Raw genomic sequence first — 24,452 nt, 5'->3', positions numbered from 1 at the left:
TCTCTTGGTGCTAAGCCCCCAAGCTGTAGGGCTGTTTGTTACAGCAGCGTCTTCCGTCCCAGACTAGCTCATCCCGTGTCAGTGTCCGGGGCACCCATGAAGAAGCACCGCGGCCGGGGCGGCTCACCCAGCAACAGTCCCTGTCCCCAGTCCTGGAGGCTGGAGTCCCAGATCCAGGTGTGGGCAGGGCTGTTTCCTCCCGAGGCCTCTCTCCTCGGCGTGTAGACGGCCGTCTCCTCCCTGTGTCTTCACAGGGTCGTCCCTCTGTGTGTGTCTGTGTCCTGACCTCCTCTTCTTATAAGGACAGCAGTCCTGTGGGGTTAGGGCCCCACCCTGGTGACCTCATGTAACCTGATCATCTGCAAAGACCTTATTTTGTAATAAGTTCACAGGTCCTGGGGGTCAGGACCAGAACACGTGAAATTTTAGGGGCCACAATTCAGCTCATAGACCTCCCAGGCCTCCTCTCTCTCCAGCCGCACCCCCCATCCCGTGGTCTTCAGAGCCTCAACATTCCTCTCCTGGATCCAGACGCCCTTACTCCTCATCCATCCTGCTTCTCCCACTGTCCCCCCTCCAACCCACAGAGCCCCCAGTGGGCTCCTAAATTGCGCTCCTGTGGCCTCTGCCAACCCTCGGCCCTGGAAGGACGCTTTCCGAAACTTGGCGACCCTCCGAGTGCCCTCCGAGTGCCCTCCTCCCACTGGCAGCCGGCCTCAGACCCGTGCTGGCCGACTTGTGCCCTCAGCGCTCCAGATAGACCAGACAGGCGTCCCTCTCTTCTGCCTTGACCCGCCCCGTGTTGACCACGTCTCCGTTCTTGACCCCTCCTCCATGCCCACTCCGTCCACTCTCTCCCATCCCCTCCCCAGCATCTAGTCACCCGGTGTCACTTTGTCACTTGAGCGTGTGGTCCTGACACTGGCCTCCCTGGGGACCCGTCCCACCTGGGCCTTGGAGGCCACCTGGTCCATGGGTCCAGCCGCCCCTGGACGTTCCTCCTTGATGTCCCACAGGCAGGGCAGAGTCAGTGCGTCCCGTGTCTCCCTGCCCCCGTCTGTCTCGCCCAGACCTCCTCGGGGCCTGCACCCCTTGGCTCAGCATCTCTGGGGCCAGAAGCCTGCCTGGCGCCCACCCCACCCTCCTGCAGAGCCTGTTGCGTCCGGGCTTCGGACTAGCTCGTTGTTTACCTCGGTCATTCACTGTGTCGCTGGACACTGCACCAGGTTTGGGAGTGAGGGGGGGACGAGAAGTGGTCTCTGCCCTCCCAACAGCCCCTCTAGTTTGAGTGAACGGTGCCAATGGAACAGATGATGGCGCGTCTGCTTCTTGGGTGGACTCTTAGTCCTTCCGAGGAAGTCCGGCTCTGCTTAACCTGCCAGCAGGGCACAAAGGCCCTCAAACCTGGACACTGGGTCCCCAGGGATGCCTCTCGCTGGCCTTGGAGGGAGGTGTGAGAAGGGCGGATCCAGGGCGCTTTTGTCTGAGGGTGTGAGAGCTTCTAGATACACACACAAAAATGGGAGCAATGGGGGAGCAGAGGCTGGAGGGATGGGAAGAGGCCCCGGGATCTGGGGAGGAGCTGAGTGCTGGGGTGGGGGGGCAGAGTGTCAGAGCAGGAGTTGGGGCTTGAGAGGGGAGGGGGAGGGGGGCCAGATGGCAAGATGGGAGATGAGGACCAGGAGGGGAGGCCTGGGATGACCATGGAGGGCGCTGCATCTGGGCCCACAGCACCCTCTGGGCCCCCAGATCCCCGGAGCATCCTCGGGCACGGCCACCATGCGCTCCCACCTCCCACGCGTGGAGAACGGTATGTCTCCCACTCTTCGGCCCCAGGAAGTGTCAGATGGGGCGGTTCCAACGTCTCCCAATCTTGGAGGCTAGAAGTCCGAGGCCCAGGTGTCACGGGAGCTCCTCCTGGGCTCTGAGGGAGAACCTGTTCTGGGCCCCTCCCCCAGCCTCTGGTGGTTTCCTGGGGACCTTTGGTTTGTAGACGCACCACCCCCATCTCGCTTTCGTCTTCACATGGCGTCTCCTGGCGGGCGAGTCTGCCTCCAAATTTCCCCTTTTTATAAGGACGCCAGTCATGTTGGATGAGGACCCACCCTAATGACCTCATCTTAACTGATTATATCTGCAATGACCCTATTTCCAAATAAAGTCCCATTCTGAGGTGCTGGCCATTAGGACTCCAACCTATGAATTCGGGGGACACAGTTCAGGTCTTAACATGAGGGGTCAGTCTTTTCTGGGCCTTTGAGGGTGGGGATGGGCCGAGGCGAGAGAGGGCCTGCTCTGGAGGGCCCCGGGGTCTGGTGAATGCTTGGCGGGTGAGGGCCAGTTCCAAACCCCCTGAGCACAGGAGGTGGCAGAGTCCAGGGGCAGCAGAGAGACTGGGGACCCCCCAATACTTCAGGAAAGTAAAGAAAACTGTAAGAGAAGACTTGGGGCCTGCAGACAGGGCAGCTCGTGCTGGGCCTCAGAAATCCCCTGGAGAGCACAGACCAGTGAGGGGTGAGCCAGGCGATGGCCCGAGGCTCGGGGATAAGAGTGTCCAAGCTCTGGGCACACATCCAGAACATCTCCCTCCAGAGAGGTCACCATGCTTAACGTGGAGGCTCAGGGACCAGGACGGCGCCCTGTACTTGGGGACACCAACCACGCACAGGTGGGCTTCGGGGCCAGGGCTGCAGGGGGCCCAGAGGGAGCATGGGGGGCTCATGGGTGTCCCAGACCCTGCACCCACCTCTGCCTCCACCCGGTCCCTCTCTGCCCTCCAGGCCCCTGCCACTTGCTTAACGTTTCCTGATGCCTGTTTTTTTTTTTCCTCTCCTCTTGCAGCAACAGATTAAAAAACAACACCCCAACCCAAGCCCCGATATGCTCCAAACCTCAACCTGCGGCCAGAAGGGGGAAGTGAAACCCGGCGGGGGGTGAGGGGAGGCTCAGGGGCAGCTGCCCCAGGAAGCGCTGAGAGCTGCAGCACACACGCACAGCAGGGACCAGCCGGACGCCTGCCCCAGCCCGATGGCGATGGCGGAAGCTCCCAGCCACCCTGGCTCGGAGGAGCTGCTGGTGGAAGAAGGCACAGGGTAAGGCCCGGGGCCGGGCCGCGTGAGCGCTGTGATCTGAAGAAACCTTTGCATTTACATGTTGTCGGTGGGGTGGACGCTTAACTCGGAGGTCGATGGCACCCTCGGGGCTCAGGGGAGGCACACAGGCTGCAGGGCAGCTTCCTGGGACCCCGTCTCACCCAGGGCGGGTAGACGCCTCTTCTGTCTGCCTCTGCAGCTGGGCCTCACTGGGAGAGTTCGGGTTCCCCACCAGCTAATGGAATGCTGACCCAGGACCAGGAATCCTGGACGCCTGGTACAGGCTCAGGATGCAGCCTGGACACCTGGGGAAGAAACCAGGCCGTGGGCAGGCAGTGCCGAAGCCGTGAGGGCAGGAGGTGGGGAGGGCCCCGGGCCAGGAAGCCTGGCCAAGAGGGGATGCTCGGCCCCGGGATCCTCAAAGCCTGTGCTTGAGGCCTGGCTGGGCCCCCTCCCCCAGGCTTCCCCCTCCCGGTGGTGATCGAGGCTGAGGTTGCCGCAGGTTCTGAGTGCCAGGCGGGCGCTGTTGGTTGGCGGTGGGATGTGAGGGGACACAAGCCGAGGCTGTGCGGCTTGCCAGCGAGAAGGCCCAGCCATGTGGCCGCAGCCAGAGCTGGGCAGAGAAACTGTGTGACCCAGGCTTCCTCAGGAGGCAGCTGTGCTCCATGGAGCACTCCCTGCGCCCCACCCCCCACCCCACCCTGGACCTGTGCAGGGGCAGAGGAGGAGGGTCCCTGGCTGGGCGAGGGGCTGCCGAGGGCAGGCATCCAAGCTGAGCCACACCGTGGGGGTCTGACTGCCCCAGGCTGCAGGTGCCAGAGAGATGGGAGTGGTCAGGGCTTGGGGAGGGACACGAGTTCTGAGAGTCAGGCGTGGGAGGTGTGTGGAGAGAGACCACCAGCCCAGGAGGAAGGCGGCAGGGGCTCCAGGCCTGGGGGACGTGAGATGCTTACAGCCACAGCACGGGGCTGGAGCCGCCCAGGGCCGACCCCCACTTGCCCCCGAGCTGCTGCTGGTGGAGGGGGTGAAGGGAGCGGAGGGGAGGGGAAGGGGGCCCACTAGGACCCCCGCTGAGCCCCCGAAGGCAGGGCTCCCCACAGCCTCAGGGTTGACTTGCAAAGTGGATTCCAACCCCAGCTCTTCTGCTGGAGGCTGGTGGCAGTGGTAGTCTTCTGCATGCTGAATCCCAGGGGGACCTGGTGCAGGGGCTTCGGGGGGCCGAGCCCTGGGGGAGTGGAGAGGCTGAGCAGAGGCTGGGCAGCTGGGATCTGGCTGGGGGCTGTTGTTGTGGGGGAAGGGCGTGCTAGATGGGACCCGTTGCTCGCTTGCCGCCAAGGAGGGGAGGGGGGCACGGCCCAGGCTCTGTGCCCTGAAGAGACAGCCCCGTCCTTCCAGGGAGGCAGGTCGCTCCACACACAGCAGGTGACTGGGGAGCAGCTGTGTCCCCGCTCAGAAACGGCTCCGCACGTCAACTCTGTCCGGCCCTGGGCGCCTCCAGCCGCCTCATGCCCATAGAAGGGCACGGCTTGAGCGGCCTGGCAGGGCCTGCCCCTCCTTGGCCCCCTCCTTGACCCCCTTCCCAGCTGTCGTGCATGCCGAGGAGAGGGAGGCGGCGGTGGAGGGCACGGCCACCGGCCCAGGTCCCGGCGGCTCGCTGGTGCCGGTCCCTGGGCCTCGGGCTGCACCTGTGCAGGGTCCGTCGGGGGCTCGGTTGGAGAACCGGCTGGATGCACCCCCGGCCCCTGGAGCCTGGGTGCCCCGGGGACATCACCCCCACGGGGGGGATGTGACGCTGACATTTCAGAGTGAAACTGAGACCCAGGGTGGGTGAGGTTCTCGTTTCACAAGGTGACTAAGGGAAGCGGGGATTTTCCTGTCCAGGGTGAGGGAGAAAGTCCCCGACGCCTAGGCAGGGGACTGAGGCTGGGAAGCCCCGCCAGGGGCCCCCAGGATGGCCAGTGTCTGCTGAGGTTGGAGCCGAGCAGGTGAGACCTGCCCCCCTGCCCCCCTGCCCCCCATGTGCTGCCCATGGGGGCTTTCAGGTCTGTGGATCCAGGGCAGGCCATGCCCCTCCAACTGGCCAAGTTGGGCCATCCCCTCGGACTGCCCCAGACCCCTCGGAGGCCCCACGTGCACCCCAACCCTCCCCAAGGCCGGACGGAACCACGCTGGGCCCTTCCCCTGCCTGCACCCATGCAGGACTCCTGCTGCCGTCTGGAGATAGGCTTGCTGGCCCCCTGGGCCTCCCCCTGCTGCAGCCCAGCCCCTCCCTGGTTGGCCCGGATGACAGGGTGGTCTCCAGGCCTCTGCCCCTGCCATGTGCTCTTTCTCTGAAAAGCCATCAGGCCACGTCTTCCCATGCATGGAACCACTCACCATGGAGTGGTGAAAATCCATGCCCCAGGGTGGCCACTGCAGCCTGCACTGGCCACCCTGACCTCACCTCCCTCGCCACCTGGCCTTCCCAGCTCCTCCCAGCTCTGGAAGGTGCCGGAATCATCGCAGACTTTGCATAAGCCCTTCCTCAACCTACCTGGCTGCCCCACCCCCTCTGCAGGCTTCCCTCTCCTCCCCTGGGGTGGTCGCTACCCCAGGCTCCCTTCGCATCTGCCACTGCCCGTGGTGGAGGCCGGCATGGAGCATGGTCTGTCCTCTACAGCACCCGCCCCAGGTGGGCTGGGCTGCTCTGGCCCTGGATGACCCTGACTGGGGTGGGATGGGGGGAGCAGGTGTCTCCCTGCCCCCCCAGGCCTCTGATCGCCGCCTCCCGCCAGGCAGGGCGTGGCCTCCGTGCGCAGGTGACACTGCCTCAATCACTCCTCTGTGTGCTGAGCTAAGGGGACAGGCAGGGTGGGGACAACTTGCAGGGCCACCCTGGGCAGGGTCCCTTTCCCGGCCAACTGTCCCTGCAGACCCTCTCGGCCTTGCCCTCTGGGCTGCAGGGTCTTCAGGAGAGAGGCCACAGGTCCCCACGGGGCTGCGGGCAGCTGGCAGCTGGAGGGAGGGGTTGAGCCAGCCGGGAGGCCTTGCACGCCTAGGTCCCCCTGAGGGAGCTGGGGGTGGGAGGAGCCTGTGGCCTGTGAGGGGCAGAAACCCACGGGTGGGAACCCCCCACTCAGCCAGGTACCTGGTGGCCCTCCCGCAGGACCGGCATCACCTGGTACTGCCGGGCACACGGCCCTGGAGCAGCGGGCAGTGCCAAAGGCCACTCAGGAGGACGGGTGGAGCCGGATGGCATGAGGCCCCAGCCCCGGCAGCGGGCTGATGGGGTGGAGGGAGTTGGGGTCACACGCTGGGGCTCCTTCCCCAGACCTGCCTGGGGTCCAGACCCAGAGGCGGCAGTCAGAGCTGGGTCAGGCCTTGGGACCGCCAGGTGGACCTGGTCTCCTCCTCCCCACGCCAGGGGTCTCGGGCGCCTGGGAATTTCCCAGGGGACGGGGGAGGCCTAGCTCAGCCCAGATGATGGATGCCTTCCTCCTGCGCCTCCTCCTGCCTCCATCTGGACACTTCCCATTGCCTCCTCGGGTGGGGAAGAGGGAGAGGACCTTGACACACACTTGGGGAAGTCGCTGCACGGCCCATCCTGCTGATTTGGGAAGCCGGAAACCCTTCCCTGCACGCCCGCCCCCTTCCTGGTCCCCAGTTCTCTCCTCATAAACAACCCTGGAGCCACCGGGGCAGAGCCAGGAGGGTCTCCGGGCCAGAACGGGCGGGGCCCCCAGGGTGGCACTGTGGGTTTGCGCAGTGCCGCCCTCCCTCCGCGACCCCCCCCGCCGTCTGCCTCTGCCGCAGAGGGTGCCAGAGCAATGGGCCAGCCCTCAGTGGGGAAGATGAGGGTCCTGGCAGCAGCAAGAGGCCCTGGAGGTGGCAGGGGTGGGGCCGTGAGTGTTGCCTTTGCTCTCCTGGGCTCTGAGTTCAAGGGGCAGGGGGGAGGAGGCGGGTGGGCACAGAGCCCCAGGGCACACGGCACCGGCTGTTGCACCTGGCCTAGTACTTTCTGGGGTGACTGCGCCTTGCCCCTGAGGCCTCAGTTTCCCCATGTACACAGTCAGAGTCGTAGGTACTCAGCGCTCACTCAGCCACACCAGCCTCGCCAAGCTCTGCAAGCCAAGGTTCTCACTGTACAGCCAGTGAGTGAGGCAGGTGCTAGGGCCTCCCTTTCCAGGGGCAGAAGCTGAGGCTTAAGGGCTGAACCTGCTGCTAGAATGTGTTTCCTAACGCTGCTTCCCTGCTGGCGCTCTTTGGGGAGCCCAGGCCCCCTGCGACCCGGCTAGGACTCAGGGTGACCCAGGGGTGTCTGGGCTGCCCCTCGCAGGTGCTCAATATCTCCACCACTGCTGCTCCCTGAAGCTCCCATGAAGACGAGGGCCACCCCGAATAGGGCACAGCTCAGAAGACACCCCTAGGGACCTCCTCCAAAGCAGAAAGGAGACTTGGCATGGCCATAATGAGCTGGTCCTCTCCAGAGCCACCTGGAAAGGAGCCCTCAGCTTCTCTCTCAGCCCCCAGCCCCCAGCCCTTTCCATCTGGGGAACTCTTTCTAGGGGGGCCCTGGGCCATAAGACAACCAGTGAGGGGAGTTCCCAAAACTCCCCAAACCCTGAGTGCAACCGAGGCAGACAGAGTCAGACCCTGTCTGCCGATGATGAATTGAGACTTAGAGGGGAAAGCACAGGCTGGGGGTGCAGGGCCAGGGGATGCTCGGCCAAACGGGAATCCAGGCCCGTGGTTGGGAAGCCAGCCCAGCCCCTGCCCCTTCCCCCATACCCATGAGCCTGAAGGGAGGGGGCTGGGGTCTGTGCGGGTGTGGAGTTTATAGGAGATAAGAGGATTGAGAAAATCAGACCTCCTAACACTGCCCAGCCAGCACAGCCCTGCAGTGCCAGACACAGGCAGATAAGAGGTGGGGGGGTGGGGGGCGGTGTCGGTGGCGGGAGAGGAAAGCCCCGGCCCTTTCCTGGGGTCAGGCCAGTCTGTCCAAACTCCATCAGCTAACTGCCTCCAAGCCGGGAAGGTGGGAGTTGGTGGGTTAGCGGGGGGAGCACTGTCTGGTCTCACTGGCTGGCAGGGAGGGGCTGTCTGGGAACCTAGGAACTGAGTCCACCTCACCCTGTAGGAGTGGGAGGGCCTCGGGGCTCTGGCCTCAGAGCCTGGAGCAGGGCCAGCTCTGGGGGTGGGCGTTTGCAGAGGTCAGCAGGGGCAGCCGGCAGAGGGTGGGGGTGACAGTAACTGGGGGGTAGTAGTGGTGGGTACAGCCTCGGCTTCCCCACTATCCCATGAGCTGTTGGTGAGGACCAGGAGAGGGTCACTGCCCTGCTCTATGCCTGGCAGGTGGGATCTCAGATGCTGCTCCTTCCTGCTCCCAGGGAAAAACACAAGTCCCTCACTCTGAAGGTGTCTGTACCCCCTCCTTCCTAGGGAGAGGAAACTGCTTTGTTGATGGTTTCCCTTCTGAGGTCCCAAGGCTGCCAGCTCACCCTCTCCTCCTCTCTCAGTTGCCTCCCGTCACAAAATAAATGGGACATGGGACAGATGCACCTAGCTAGTTGATTCTAGAGGAATCTGGAAAGAAGCCTTCAGCCTTTCTCCTCATCCCAGCCCTTCCCCAAATCCCAGCTTCATCTCTATACCCACAACTACACCACCCTGGCTCCTCTCCCTTTGCTGGACCTAGGCACATATAAGACAGATGAGTACTCAGAAACACTGCTCTACTTGGAGTCACCCAGGAGCCACTGAAACCACCAGCCTGGACCCCTCTTCTGCACCCCACCCCCCACAGGCTCTCACTGCTTAATGCACCTTTCGTTGGGATACAGCTCTATAAGCGTGGACTCGTGTGTGTGTGTGTGTGTGTGTGTGTGTGTGTGTGTGTTGAGAACATCTGAAAAAGAGGACAGATCCCTCCCTCTCCAGCCCCTATTTAAGTTCTATTGTGGTATTCAGCCTACTGGGGTGAGGGTATGCTCTCTTATGTTCTTCAGCCACAAGCTTATGAGCCATGTCTTAGTCACAGGAGAAAGAGAAAAGGAAAACAAAAGGCTCAACAAGAGAGAAAAGTGTGAATGAAAGGAAAGGTAGATGAAGAAAGGTAGGAAGCAGGAACAACTGGATGATGAATGGATGAATGGATGGATAATAGGTGGATGGAGGGATGGATGGATGGGTGGATGGATGAGTGAGTAGATGGATGGATGATGGGTAGAGGGACAGATGGGTGGATGAATGGGTGGACGGATGGATGGATGGATAGATGGGTGAATAGATGGGTGGATGGATGAATGGATGGTTGGATAGACTAATAATGGCTGAATTGATAAGTGATTGGATAGATAAATTGTTAGTAGATGGATGGGTGGATGGATGAGTGGGTGGATGGATGAGTGAATGGATGGATAGATGGAAGAGTGAATAGATGCATGGAAGGATGAAGGGTAGAGGGATAGGTGGATGGATGGAGAGGTGAATGGGTGGATGAATGGATGAGTGGATGGATGGAAGGATGAAGGGTAGATGAATGGGTGGATGGATAGGTAGATGGATGGATGGAAGGATTGATGGATGAGTAAATGGATGAATGAGTGAATGGATGGAGGGATGGATGGGTGAGTGAATGGGTGAGTGAATGGATGGGTAGATGGATAGATGAATGAATGGTGGGAAGATGGATGCATGAGTGGGTGGGTGGATGTGTGAATGGATGGGTGGATGGATGGACAGGTGGATGGATGAGTAGATGGATGGATGGAGGGATGGATGGATGAGTGAATGGATGGGTGGATAGAGGGATGGATGTATGGATGTATGGTGGGCAAATGGATGAATAGATGGGTGGATAGGTGAGTGGATGGATGGACAGAGGGATGAATGAATGGATGGATGGATGGGTGGATGGGTGATTGGACAGATGAGTGGTGGGCAGATGGATGGGTGGATGAATGGATATAGGTTGGTGGAGGGATGGATGGATAGGTAGATGATGGATGGATGAGTGAATTAATGGATGGAAGGATGAAGGGTGGATGAATAGATGGATGATGGGTAGATGGTTGGATGAATGAATGGATGGATGGACGGATGGACAGATGGACGGATGGATGGATGGATGGATGGATGGATGAGTGAATGAATGGGTGAATGGATTGGTGGGTGGATGAGTGGATAGATGAATGTTGGGTAGAATAATGGGTACAGAATGAAGGGATGGTTGGATGGATAGATGATGGGTGGATGGATGGGTAGATAGGTGAATGGATGGATGAATGGATGAGTGGATGAATGGATGAATGGTGGGTACATGAATGGGTACAGGATGGTGGGATGGTTGGATGGATGGGTGGATGAATGGATAGATGGAGGGATGAGTGAATAGATGGATTGATGACTGATGGGTGGATGAATGGGTAAATGGATGAGTGGATGGATGATTGGGTGGGTGGATGGATGAATGAGTGAATAAAGGAATGAATGGATGGATGGATGGATTATGGATGAATGAATGTGTGGATGGATGGGTGAATATATGGATGATGGATGGATGGATGGATGGATGAGTGAATGGTTGGATGGATGGATGTGTGGATGGATGGATGGATGGATGGATGGATGGGTGATTGGATAGATGAATTTTGGGTAAATGGATGGGTGGATGGATAGGTGAATGGATGGATGGATGGATAATGGGCAGATGGATGGGTGATGTATGTGTGTATGTATGGATGAATGAGTGAATGAATGGATTGATAAATGTATGAACGGAGGGATGTTTGGATGGATAATATGTGCATTGATTGGTGGATGGGTGGATGGATGGATGGATGGATTGGTGGTTGGATGGATGAGTGAATGGATAAGTGAATGGATGAGTGGATGGATGGATAATGGGTGGATAGATGGGTGGATGGGTGGGTGGATGGATGGATGGATGGATGTGTAATGGGTGGATGGATGGATGGACGGATGGGTGGATGAATGAAGGGATGGGTGGATGGAGAATTATGGGTGGATGGATGGGTGGATGGATGGATAGATGGAGGGATGAGTGAATAGATGGACTGATGAATGATGGGTGGAGGAATGGGTGGATCGATGAGTGGATGGATGACTGTATGGGTGGGTGGATGGATAAATGAGTGAATAAAGGAGTGAATGGATGGATGGATGGATGGATGATGGATGAATGGATGTGTGTGTGGATGGATGGGTGAATATATGGATGATGGGTGGATGAGTGGATGGATGGGTGGATGGATGGATATGTGGATGGACGGGTGATTGGATATATGAATTTTGGGTAAATGGATGGGTGGATGGATAGGTGAATGGATGGATGGATGGATAATGGGCAGATGGATGGATGATGTATGTGTGTATGTATGGATGGATGAGTGAATGAATGGATTGATAAATGTATGAATGGAGAGATGTTTGGATGGATAATGTGTGAATTGATTGGTGGATGGGTGGATGGATGGATGGATACATAATGGGTGGTTAGATGGGTGGATGGGTGGATGGATGGATGAATGAATAGTTGGATAGATGGAGGTTGAGTGAACAGATGGATGATGGGTGGATATATGGGTAGATGAGTGAATGGATGGATAGATGGATCGATAGATGAATGACGGGTGGATGAATGGGTGGATGGGTGCTTGAATGAATGAACGGGTAGATGGATAGATGGATGGATGAATTGGTGTATGGACACACAGAGTGGAATTATGAATTGGTGGATGGGTAGATAAATGGAATGTTACAGATAAACGACTGGACAGATGAATATAGATGTAATTGGTTAATGGGTAGAGTGTTAGATGAACAGATGGGCAAATATAGAAAGAGACAGAAGAATAGGAAGACAGATACTGAGTGAATAGATGTATGGCTTGGTGCTGGATGAACTATTGAAGAGATAAATTGGTGAAGAGTCAGATCTAAATCAGGGATTTTTCACTCACTGTTCTCTTTTCCTAGAACACTTTCTTCCATTGATGTATGGAGCTACTCTACTCAAGTCTCTTTACAAGTAAGGAAAGGCTTATTCCTCCCCATGAGGCTTTCTTTGACTCTCATAGATAAAATATCAACCCCCTCCATAACTCCATATCCTCTTACCCTGAATTCCATCTTCTATAGCATTTACCATCATCTGATACATTGCAAAATATATTTCCTTGTTTTTTTTTTATTCCCACTAAATGTCATTTTGTGAGAACAGGAACTTTGCTAATTCTAAACAACTCCAGCACCTAAAAAGTGAATACAGTCAGCATTCAATAAGTTTGTTGAAAAATACATGGATAAGTGGAAGAATATATAAAGATAAATTTAGAGATGAATGACTAGGTGGTTGTTTGGATGAGATATGGATGAATGAATAGACGAATGAAAGTAACAGTAACTAACATTTATTGGCAATTTACTATGTTCCAACAACTCTTTTAAGTATTAACTCATTTGGATGGCCTTATGGGCAAGATAATAGACAACTATGTATATGGCAGGACAAACATATACGTATTCATGCACAATTGGATGTCTGACTTGCTAAGTGGCAAGATGGTTAGACACATGGCTGGATGAGTAGGCAGATATATGAATGGATCTATGAATGGGAAGGATAAATAGTAACATATTTAGATAAATGTGAGGACAGTAGAATATTTGGAGACATAGAAGAATGTATTAAAGAATGAACAACTAGTTCATCAGTTGCATATATGGGCAAATAGATACACAATTGATGAATACATAGATAATAGTAATTAACATATTGAGTAGATATTATGTTCAGGATAGGTGGATGACTAGCTAAATGCTTCTTTTACGTGTTTTACATGTTTTACATGTATTAAGGCATTTAAATAAATGGATGGATGGATGGGTATGTACATGGATGGATGAATGGAGGGACAGATGAGTGGGTGGGTGGGTGGACACTTGTCCAGTGAAGAAATGTAAAGAGATAGGGATGGACGTGGGTACATACGTATTGAATGGATTGAATGAATTGATGGAAAAATACATTGTTTACATGGACAATTGAATGGATAGATATATTGAGAAACTGATGGATTCATAGATGATACAAGGAAAAACAGATAGCTGTATAGAGAGGACAGATGGAGTGCATGGATGGATGGACGGATGGAGGATGGATGGAGAGATGGAGGATGGACTGATGATGGATGGAGGATGGATGGATGGAGGATGGATGGATGGATGGACTTACGGAGTATGGATGGATGGATGATAGATGGATGGATAGAGGATGGATCAATAGATGATGGGTGGAGGATGGATGGATGGACTTACGGAGTATGGATGGATGGATGGATGGACTTACGGAGTATGGATGGATGGATGGATGATAGATGGATGGATAGAGGATGGATCAATAGATGATGGGTGGAGGATGGATGGATGGAGGATGGATGGAGGATGGGTGGATGGTGGATAAATGGATGGATGGATGGACAAATAATGGTACAGTTGACATCAAATACTCTGCCCTATGGTTCCCGTTGGGACATGCCCTAATTGGGAAACTGAATCCTGACCACTGCATTTAAAGATCTATTCTTGCTACCTTCGACCCATCAGTCTGATAAATAATTGTGCAACACTATTTAAGTTCTAGTGACAGGAAACTCCTGCCACCCCAAGGCAGCCCTCTACCCTGTGGAAATATTTTTCCTTCTTTTGAACCAAAATATACTTTGGCACATTTCATGCCTGGCTGTCTGTGACTGGGATTCCAGAACTCAGAGCAGGAGGCAAGGAGGAGACGGGGCAGGTTGAGATGGAAGTGAAACACAAGCTTACTTTCCCTGGGTGATCTGGCTCAGCTCGAGGCCTGGCCCCGTCGCCCTCCCTCCTCCCTCCTCCTCCTCCCACCAGAATCCTGAGGTCTCTGCAGCTCTGGCTGGAGGCTGGGGATGGGCAGTGGGCACAGCTGTTCTCTGCGGCACACCCCACATTCTCTGGCTCCTCTGGGTTGTGCGGGGGGAGGGGCAGGCTGTGGGCCACAGGCCACGGCCTGTTACGTGGGGAGGCGTCTGAGCCAGACGTCCTGACCCCCACAAAGTCTTCACCAGCCAGCCACCACCTGAGTCACTGGGACCTATGGGCCACGTGGAATTCTTCTGACGCCGCTGCCCCCTCCAACACCCAGGGGTTCACCCACGTGTCCACCTGCTTGCTGGTCTGAGCCTAACCTGACCCTTTGTCCACTCACACATCTGCAGGTGCTCACTGGCCCTGACCGCCTGGCACAGCCAGAGATCAGACTAGCTGGGGAAGCAAGAGGGCCATTCCTCTGTGTGCGGCCGTGGGATGGAGGGAGGTGGCCGGGCCAGCGCTGTGGTGGCCGGCTGTTGGCAGATGGGCTTGGTCCGGCTATGCCAGGCCCCTGCTCTCCAACCTTGGTACTAGTCTGAGCCTCGGTTTCCCCATCTGCGACACAGGTATGGTGGTGTCTGCCTCTCAGGGTGGTCGCGGGCATTGGCGAGCCCGGTGAGCTCCTGGATGTGAGACGACTCGGCGCTGAGCTGGCCCTCGGCGAGTCCCAGCGAGCGAGCCCGAGTCTGGTCCCTCCCTGGTCCGGCCACTCGCCTCGCGTGTGCTCCAGTGAGTCACGGCGACTCAGCCCAACCGGAGAAACAGTGGGCTGGGCTGCTCCTCCTGGGGCCTTGGCCAGAGCCCGGGGGCAAGGGGGGCCGCTGGCCAGGCCACCGCACCGACCTCGTGCCACTGGCCACTTCTGGGGAGCATGGTTCTCCCATCCTGACGGGAGAGGCTGTGTTGGCCTCTGCCTTGCGGGGCGTCGCTGCTCCGACCTTCCAGTGCTGTCTGGCAGGGGACCGGGGAGGGCAGCAGCCTCCCCACTGGGGAGCAGACAGGATTCCTGGGGTGCCCCGGCCTCCCCCGTGAGGTGATAACAAGAGCAGAGGGCTGGAAAGAAACAAAGGGAAAATGGAGAACGGGAGGGAGGGGAGAGGAGGGAGGGGGAGGAGGGAGAAGAGGAAGGGAGGGGAGAGGAAGGGAGGGGGAGGGAAGGAGGGAGACAGAGATAGAGACACAGAGACACCAGAGGGAAAAGAGAGAGAGAGGGGCCGAGTGTGGGACCAGGGAGGCCGGGGGGCAACGGAGGAAGGGGCACGGGCCCCGGGCCGGGCTGGGCAGGGCAGGGGAGAGGGCCAGAGGGCAGCTAGGCCAGGGCTGGGCAAGGGGAGAGGCGGGCAGGGATGGGGACGCAGATGTGGGGGACCAGGCACCAGTGAGCGATGGAGATGGGATGCAGGAGGGAGGAGCGTGCAAGGCAGGGAGCGGCCGCCAAGGTGGCCAGGGCAGGGGAGGGGGGAGGCGGGAGAGGAGGAGGGAGGGAGGCTGCCGCCTGCCCATCACAGGCCTCTGAGGTCCTGCTAAGCCCCCAGGCTGCTGGGCTGCGAGGGTTTTCTCTCTGACATTTTTACTAGTCTCAGAAGGAGGGGGAGGTGGAGGTGGAGAAGACCGAGGGGGGCGGGGGAGGGGGCTGGGGGGAACCAACGGGAAGCAGCTGCTAGGCGTCCTGGAGCGGGAGAGGGGCCGCGAGACCCAGAGTCCGCGAGGCCGCAGAGGCAGGGACGGAGGGGCACTCCGACAGCCCGGGGGCAGCCAGTGGGGAGCTGGCCCAGGAGACCCCCAGGGGCCAAAGGGGCCAGGACAGACAGGCGGAGGGTCACAGACCAGCAGACAGAGAGAGGAGGCAGGGGAGGGGGTGTCAGATCCAGAGACCAGCCAGCCAGCCAGAGGGAAAGACAGAGCAAGAAGGAGGGAAAGGGGGAAGGAGAGGGTCCCAGTGGCAGGGGGAGTGGAGGGGGCAGGGCAGCCGCAGAGGGCCGCAGGCAGGAGCCTTTGAAGAAGCAGCCGCAGCGTCCCCGTCCCCAGGGCTGGGGTCAGGCCAGGTCGCCGGCCAGGCGGGCGGCCGCCAGCATCATGAGCAGCTCTGCGCTCCTGAGAAGGAATTCTAGCAAACAGGGCCTGGAGAGCCTCCTGAGGTAGGTCCCTCCGCCCAGGCTGGGGCGCGGAGGGCAGGGCAGGGTGCCCGCGCTGGTGCCACCCACGGAGGACTGGCACCGCGGAGCCTGGGCCGCCTGGGCGTGGGGCTCCCCAGCCTCCCCCAGGAGCCTGGCCCCAGCCCGGCAGCTCTGCGGCCCCTGTGCCGCGGGCAGGGTGTGGGGTGCACCAGGCTGTGGGCCTGGCGTGCGCACACGCGTGTGGGTGCGTGCACGCGGGCCCGTCCCTTCCTCTGCGCCCCCAACATCGCGTCCTCTTCTCCCACCTGCACCGCCGGGCCTCAGGCAGTGGCCACTCTCTGCTCGAAGACCCTTCCCCGGGCCCTGGGTCTCTGCCCAGGCTCCGCACTCCCCAGGTGAAGAGCATGGCACCAGCACGGCTTCCGAGGCCTCCTCTGGTCCTGCAGGCCCTCGGGGACTGTCCAGTCACGCCTTACTTTACAGATGATGAAACTGGACTTAGTACCACATTCACCACCCCGGCCCTTAGGGCACCAGCCCAGCGTGGAAGGGGCCGCGGGCCACGTGAGTGCTTGGGCCTCAGAGCCGGATCTTCCCAAGCTGGAATCCTGGCTCCTGCATCCTTGGGCCATGGGCCAGTGCCCGGTCCTCTCTGGGCCTCAGTTTCCTCCTCTGTAAGGTCGGGGTGTGGTGGCACCTGCCTCACAGAGTCCTGGAAAAAGAGCAGAAGCAAAGTGCCACAGGTGGGCTCAGAGCCACTGCGCACTGTGGGCGTCTCCCCACCTCCCTCTGAGCCACCTGCCATGCCCTTCCTCCTCCTCCACCCTTCCAGGCGTCTAAGGCCCAGCGGAAACGCTGCCTCCTGCATGCAGCCCGCCTCGGCTGCTCCTGAGCTGGGAGGACTGCCCTCTTCCGCCACGCCTGCAGGCCTGCTCCCTGCCCCCTTGGATGGCATGGCACAGCCCGGGCAGACTGCCAACTCCTGGAGGGGACTGGCATCCCTCAGCATCCCCAGTCCACCCCAGCTCTGACTCTGGGAGGACGCGGGGCAAGGTGTGCGGGTGGGCTTAGCAGCCTCTGAGGGGAGTTGAGAGCATCCCCGGGCCCCTCCAGCAGGGTCTCGGCAGTCACGGGGGGACGGCTCTCTCCCTGCCCCACCCTGGCCGGGCCTTAGGGCTGCGACCCCAGGGTGGGGACCAGAGAGAGGGTTGGAGGGGGCCCTGCTCTGCCCGTGGAGCAGGCAGACCCCCCTGGGTCTCCTGGGCTTCACACCTGCCCAATCCACGTGTCTCAGGCGGGACCTCCCGTTCCTGTCAGTTGGGATGTGTCCTCCCAGGAGTCACTGCTGTCCCCCTGTCCCCAGCCTGTGGTCCAAGAGCAGAGGAGTGCCTGCTGGGTCAGTCCCCGGGGCTCCCCAGCACCACCTAACAAATGGGGAAACTGACGCTATGGGGGCACGTTGCCCAGCCCACTGTGGGGATGGTGGTGCAGGGAGAGCCCCAGGGCCTGGCTGTGTGCACAAGCATCCGTTGTCACAAGCATCCGTCCAGTTATGGCTTTGGCTCAGTTGCCAGGTTGCTGACTTGGGTGAGCCGGGGGCGAGCTGGAGGCGCCAGCGGGGCTCAGAGGTTGCAGCTGGACTGAGGGCGGGGGCAGGCTCGGGCATGAGCCCCGAGGACCCGGACAGGGCCAGGTGGGCCTGCAGGTGGCCGGCCAGGGCAGGGACAGGAGGAAAACTCCCTCTGAGCTCCCTGGGAACTCCTGCTGTGGAGCGCATCTGTCCGTCTGGCCACACTGAGCAAGCCCCCTGCACGTGGTGATGCTCCGGACGACGTGCACAGACCCACACACGCTCCAGGCCCCTGACCCAGCGGCCGGCAGGGCTACACACTCACATACCACACACAGATGTGACTTCCTGCCACCCTCTCTCCCGAATCTAATGGATCTGCCGAATCTAATGGGTCTGCCGGCCGACAGGCCCCTTGTCCCCGGTTGGCAACAGAAAACAAGACTCAGAGAGGCTATGAGTCGCCCCAGGTCCCCTTGGGAGTGGGGAAGCCGCCCCCCTCGCCCCCTGCCTCACCCCAGTCCCTCACCTCGGACGCCCAGGTGCAGGGGAAGGGGGACAGCAGAGGGGGCGCTGTCCCCTCCGTGACAAGCACCGCAAGGGTTTGCTGGCACCAGCAGTGGCTGGGGTGTAGACTGAATCCAGTTTAAGTGGATTAAAAGCGACCCTGTGGGCCAGTAGGGAACTCATCCTCCCGCCCCGCCCGTACCCCTCATCTAAGTCTAGCTCACTCTGGGCTGCGGCCCTGTGGCCACCTGGGTGCTGAGCAGGAGGCTGTAGGCGGGCAGGGCCGGAGCCCAGGGCTGCCCCCTCCCCAGCCACTGTGCCCCATGCCAAGCTCTGACCCGAGTTACTCCCGGACCCCTCCAGCCACCCTGAGGGATTCAAGCCTCTCCCCAGGCCCCCCCTTGGGCCCGGCCAGAGTTAGGGGTCGTCGGAGGGCAGCGAGGGGACCCTGGGTCCATTCCCTTCCAGAGGGCGCTGGACTCGGGGCCACCTGCCGGGTCACACAGTCCTCAAGGGCCTGGCTTTGTAAGATAAGGGGCTGAGCTGGCACAGTGCAAGGGGCTCCTGGTCCCCCAGGGGAAGCTCTGGGGGCCAGAGGAGACCCCGCCCCCGGCTCCCAGCACACGTCCACCTCGGACACGTTGGTGATCTCCATGTCTGGCTCTCCCACCCTGGCCAACCTGTCCCAGGAGGCGTCTAGGGAGCCCGCAGTGGCAAGAGGGCAAGGGATGGGGCCGGCCGTGTTCTGGGCTGGCCCAAGGGGACTGGGGGAAGCCAGGCCTGAAACTACAGTGTCAGAGGGGCGTGGCTGCTTTGGGCCCACCCAAGGGCCCGCATCCGTGGGTGGGGTGGCCCCTGCCCTGGCAAGGCTGGGCGCCTGGTGGGCGGTGCTGCCACGGGTCCGGGTGGTCTGTCGTCCAGAGCGGGGACTGCCCTGGGAGCCCGGGTGAGCCAGCAGCAGGGGGCACAGGGACCAAGTGGCCCAGCCCCTTGGGCAGGGTGTCAGGGCCGGAGCCCAGAGCGCAGAGGTTCAGGCCAGGCTCCAGCCCCGACCCGCAAACCAGAGTGGGACAGAGCAGCAGGCGAGCGGCGGCCAGCGTGCACCGGGCACCTGGGGGTTGGCACCCCTGTCCCTGCCTGAGCCTCGAGAGGGCGCCCCATGGCTCCTGGGCCCTGAGGGATGGCTGGACAGGGTGTGGGCCCCAGGAACACCTCACTGGGCTCAGAGCGGCTCAGCACAGGTTGGTGGCCAGGAGCTGACCCACTGCAGGTGGGCGCCGGGTGGCACCAGACCCCGGCCCACCCCGGAAGGCGAGGGTGCCGGGGACGTGAGGGACGGCTGCTGCCCCTGACGGGCAGGGAGGTCCTAAGGCTTGTGGAGGTGAGACTGCGGCTGGGGTGTGCCCTGTGGACCCTGAGGCTCTCCCGCCGGGATGTGTCCTTCTCGGTGGTGGGTGGGGGAAGTGGGGGGAAGACATAGTGGAGAGGGCAAGGGGCAGCGGGCCCCTGTGAAGACAGAAAGGGGAGGCGTGGGGACAGGACGGGATGAGGGCAGGGGACAGGACAGGGGTCAAAAGGAGGGAGAGGCAGCAAAGGAGGGGCTGGACGAGGCAGGAGATGCGGATGCTCCAGGGGTCCTGGGAACCCCAGGCTGAGGATGAAGGAAGGGGCCCCCGGGGGCTGGGTGGAGTGGGCACTGAGTACGGGTGGGGTGGGCTGAGGGCAGCACTGGCTACCACCTGCGGCGATTCTCCCGGGAAGGTGGGGTAGGGCAGGCAGGTAAGAGAAGGGAGGAAGGGGAGAAAAGGGAAGAGAAGGAGAGGAAAACCCAGTGAGGAGAGGGAAGGAGGCAGGGGGGCCCCGAGGAGGCATCCCATTCCTGGGCTGGGCCCTCCTGGATGGTGACCCCCTGCGGGGTTGGGACCCTGGCTGTGCCTCCTTGGGGTGGGGGGCCCCCAATGAGATGCTGCATCTCTGAGCCTCAGTTTCCTTGCCTGTGGAGGGGTCACTTTGTCCCTTTAATGGGGTCGTTCCAGCCGAGCCCCTAGCTCTTGGCCAAGACTTTGGGGACAGAGGACCAGGGTCTGGTGGGACATCCAGAAGCATAGCGCCCCACAGGACCGCTGAGGCTGGCTCCACGCTCCCCTCTGTGTGGACAGGGAGGCTGAGCTTCGGGGAGGGTGGGAGTTGCCCCCGCCCTGGGGGACAGGCAACAGGGTCTGCAGAACCAGAAGACACACAGCCAGGGGTGGCATGACAAAGAGTGAATTAGGGCCGGTCCAATGGCAAAGCCCCTGCACCCCCAGAACGATCAATCCCAAGGGGTCAGGGATGAAGGAGCACCTCAAAGGAGGGGCTGGGGCTGGGTGTTGGGGGCTCCGGTGGCACAAATGGTGTGGAGGCATCAGGGAGAGGGTCCTGCTGCTCCGTGCACGTGGGGGCCCAGGGATCTCTGGGAGGGCGGAGCCAGGAGCAGACGGACAGGTGGTCAGATGTCAGGCTGCACCTCTTGCCCAGGTGGGCAGAAAGGTTTGGATGATGTGCAGACCCCGGGACTTGGCTGAGGCGGAGGACCCCTTTGGCACCGACCGCGGGGAGAGCCATGTGTGGGGCCTTGGGGAGTGGGAGGTGGACCTGGGGCTCCGCACAGGAGGAGGGGGAGGGGGTGGCAGAGGCTCCAGCCGGTGCCAGCCACTGGTCGCGTGTCCTGGAGCGTGCCAGGGCCTGGCCTCGTGAGCACTCCGAGGGCTGTGCCAGGCAGTCCCAGCTGGGCTCAGCAGCGTCCGGCTCTCCTGGAGGGCCGTCCGGTGCCAGGAGGAGACTGGGCCGGGCCCGGGGATGCGGCTGGAGCTGGTGCTGTGCGGTCAGCCCCCGGGTCCCGTCCCCCGGAGGTCGGCCCGGGTGATGCAGTGTGTAGGCGTAGGGGTGGGCAGGGCGACTCACGGATGTGAAGGATGGGGCGGGGGTGCCTAGGGAGGTCTCCTGGGCTGCCGCGGCATTTGGCCCAGGCCCCCGCGGCGCTGTGGTCAGTGACTCGGAGGGGAAAGGAAAGACCCGTGTGCGCGGGGCACAGGGCAGAGGGGGGAGCGGCGAGCGCAGGGCCAGCGCCGGCCACAGGCACGCTGGCCACCCCCAGCCCAGATGGGCAGGCTGGTCTGAGCAAATGGGGGCAGAGCTGTAGAAGAGCCAAGGCAAGGAGGCCGACCATGGAGCCAATCACAAGAGGTAGGCCATCCAGCCAGAGGGAGGTGACAGGCTGGGCAGCGGGACATTCAGCTCTGCTCTGGACCCCACTCTGGGGGCCCAGCCTTGAGGACCCAGGGGAAGCCTGAGGTAGAGGGGCTCAGGGGCCACGTGCCCACTTTCCCGGCTCGGCGGGGTCTTCGGGGCCCAAAGCGTGGGGCTCTGTAGGGCCGAGCTGTGAAAGGGGGTAAAGCCCCACGAGGAGGGTCACAGACTCCTTAGGCGGGGCCGTTTGCCAGGGCGTGGGCGCCTGGGTGGCAGTGAACTCCGGCTGGGCACCTTTCCCATCTGGCTGTTTGGGGGGGGTGCGGGGGGGTCCACCCGACCAGCCTGGACGGCTTTGGGGCCAGTGGTGTGACGGGCAGGCCTGCCCTGCTGTCACCCCCACCAGCATCAGAGCCTGGTCCCCCGGGGGCTGCGTGGGTCCCGAGGCAGCCGCTGCGTCCCAGGTCTGGGGAGAAGGGGGCAGCAAGAACCCAAGGGTCAGGCACTGCACAGTGAGCAGCAGCGACTGAAGCTGGGATGGGGTCCCATCCAGAGGGCAGGGTGGGGTCTTGCACAGGGTGTGCAGCCAGCGGGCAGCACCGGGGAATGGGGAAGCCGCTCCAGATGAGGGGGCTGGGACAGGTCTGGGACTGGGCAGGTCTGGAGCAGTAATCCGTGGGAACAGAGGCCCCTCCCACACCACCCTCTCCTGCAGGTGGGGAGGCAGGAGACGGGTGCACCTGTCTGGGAGGTACCGGGACTGTGGGTCGCACAGTAGAGGGTGGGCTTCACCTCTGGGCCCCGGGGGAGGATGGGAAGAGAGAGGCGGGGCTGTGGTGGGGGTCCTGGCTCTGTCTGCTGTGCCCCGTCCATCTCCGCCTCCCTTGGCCACGATGCCCGTCATCGTGTCTTCTAGTGGCCACCTTCCTGTCTCCGAGGGCCTCCTCCCACCGTGGCCCTTTGTTCTTCCAGGCTGGGTGCAGACACAGGGGCCCCCTCACCTGAGAGGACCTCTTGCCAGTGACTGCCCCCCAAATAAAGCTTGGAATAGGGGTCCCCTTCTGGGGCCCTCGAGCCACACTGTGGGGTCAGCACTGGTTTTCCTGGCAGCCTCTAAGATCTGTAAGCGCAGAGGAAATGTCACCCATCTCTGGGTCCCTAGCACCTGGCAAAACAAAGTGCTGGCAAAGAAAGGGAGGGGGAGGGAAGGGGGGGAGAGGGAAGGGCACGAGGAGGCAGAGGCCCTGGGGACGGAGGAGCGAGAACACAGGTCGTCCCAGGCAGGCTGAGGGGGCGCTGTCTGGGCTGGCTGGGAGGCTGTGGAGCAGGTGGCAGATGTCAGGGTGTCGTCCGGGGTAGCCCGGCCCAGGGATGGAGGCTGGGGCGGTGACGGGGGTGCTGTGGTCCCCCCATCTCCCCTTCCCAGGAGAGACCTCAGGCCCTGCAGCATCACCTCCCGCCTTCTCCTCAGCTCTAAAGTGGGCTGCTGAGCCGGCTGAGAACCGGGCGGTGGAACCGCCCCAGCTGAGTGGGATCTGGAGCCGGCAGACGTGGCCCCCAGGGACCAGTGGGGTGAAGGCCCAGAGGAGACGGGGACGGGGACTTAGCCCGAGGGTCCGTGGTGGCTGGAGGGCTGAGACAGAGGCAGCCTCCCCAGTTTGCCCCGGGGCTGGCTGGAAAGTCGTGCAGAAGGGGGTCGTTGCCTTTGGGGGCTCTGGGCAGGGCAGCTAGGGGTTCCCCTGAACGAGAGGCCCCCAAGAACTGTCCCACTGGGAGAAGATGAAGGGGTGTTGGGCACGGAGGCCACACTGTGATGCGGAGATTCGGCCTCGTCCGCTGTGAGGAGGGGGCGGTGCCCCCTAGGGGCAGGAGGCAGTGCTGGCGGCGGGGTGGGGTCTGGGCTGACTGCACTGTTGATGAACAGGCCCCACCCACAGGCTGCTCTAGCCTCTGCCCTGGGGCCGCCGGCCCAGGTCCCAGAGCCCTCCCCTCCCTCGGGGCTGGGGAGCAGCTGCAGTCCTGGGGCGGGCAGGACGCTCTGCTCTTCATCTCTGGGCCGCCCTAGGGTGCTGTAGCCTCGGGGTGCATGAACCCCTGCAGGGCTGGCCTCTCTCCTGCTAGCTTCGGGCTCCCAGAGGCTGTGGCTGTGCCCCCTCCCCCGAGCTCCGGCCCGGTGCCCTGGAGACACAACCGCCCTGGCCCACGCCCTTTGGGGTGCCATCCTCTCTGCGGTTGTGGGGAAAGCCAGCTTTGCAGGTAGATGTCCCCTCATCCAGGGAGGCTTCCCGCACGTGACCTGCTCACGGGGCCAAGAGGGACATGGGGCAGGGTGCGGGCCGGGCCTACCCCTGCTAGGACCGCAGCCTCCTTCTTGGGGACACAGGTCTGCCGGCAGTGCCAGCCGTGGGGAAGCGGGAGCTGGGCCCGCCTCGGGGGGTGGTCTCTGTTCTCTCCCTGCCCAGTGGGTCAGCACCCCTTTTTTTTTTTTTTTTTTTTTTTTTTTTTTTTTTGCTGTACGCGGGCCTCTCACTGCTGTGGCCTCTCCCGTTGCGGAGCACAGGCTCCGGACACACAGGCTCCGCGGCCATGGCTCGCGGGCCCAGCCGCTCCGCGGCATGTGGGATCTTCCGGGATCGGGGCACGAACCCGTGTCCCCTGCATCGGCAGGCGGACTCTTAACCACTGCGCCACCAGGGAAGCCCGGGTCAGCACCCCTTTTAACGGCTGGGGAGCTTGAGGCTGGGCCTGAGGTCTCACTCTGGGGAGGGGGGTCAGGGGGACAGAGCAGAGCCACAGCCTGGCCCGCCTGGCCTCTCCTCCCTGGAGCACCTGGACTGCTTCCCAGGCCCGGCAGCTGCCCCTCCCCGGGCAGCCTGGGCCCTCCCTCCTGCCGGGGTGACTGACAGCCATCCCACCCGCCCCCGTCCCTTCGGGCCTCATCGGGTCACCCGGAGGATGGCAACGGGCTCCCCACCTCAGGTCCCCTCCAATCACCCTCCTCCTCCCTGCTCGGAACCTTCGGTCTCCCCCAGACCC

The 24,452-nt window shown here is 61.2% G+C and overlaps 1 protein-coding gene across 4 annotated transcripts in view; it reads left to right on the top strand.

Moving 5' to 3' along the window:
* The first annotated feature begins 2,966 nt into the window (after positions 1–2,966).
* Positions 2,967–24,452, top strand: part of LSP1 (lymphocyte specific protein 1) — a 36,548-nt gene continuing 15,062 nt past the window's right edge. For 2 of the 4 annotated variants that reach the window (XM_081238820.1, XM_081238819.1), the window contains exon 1: positions 2,967–3,092. In XM_081238820.1, the coding sequence (XP_081094946.1) occupies positions 3,028–3,092 (65 nt within the window). In that variant the 5' untranslated portion in view covers positions 2,967–3,027. Of the gene's footprint in view, positions 3,093–15,948; positions 16,133–24,452 lie in introns of those variants that run through there. The other 2 variants (XM_081238822.1, XM_081238821.1) reach the window with 2 other exon arrangements.

This window comes from Mesoplodon bidens (genome assembly GCF_964165515.1).
Source record: "Mesoplodon bidens genome assembly, chromosome: 7".
In the NCBI taxonomy this organism is placed as follows: Eukaryota; Metazoa; Chordata; class Mammalia; order Artiodactyla; family Ziphiidae; genus Mesoplodon; species Mesoplodon bidens.
Note: the sequence above shows the minus strand (reverse complement) of the source record. Positions and strands in the feature narration are given on the sequence as shown.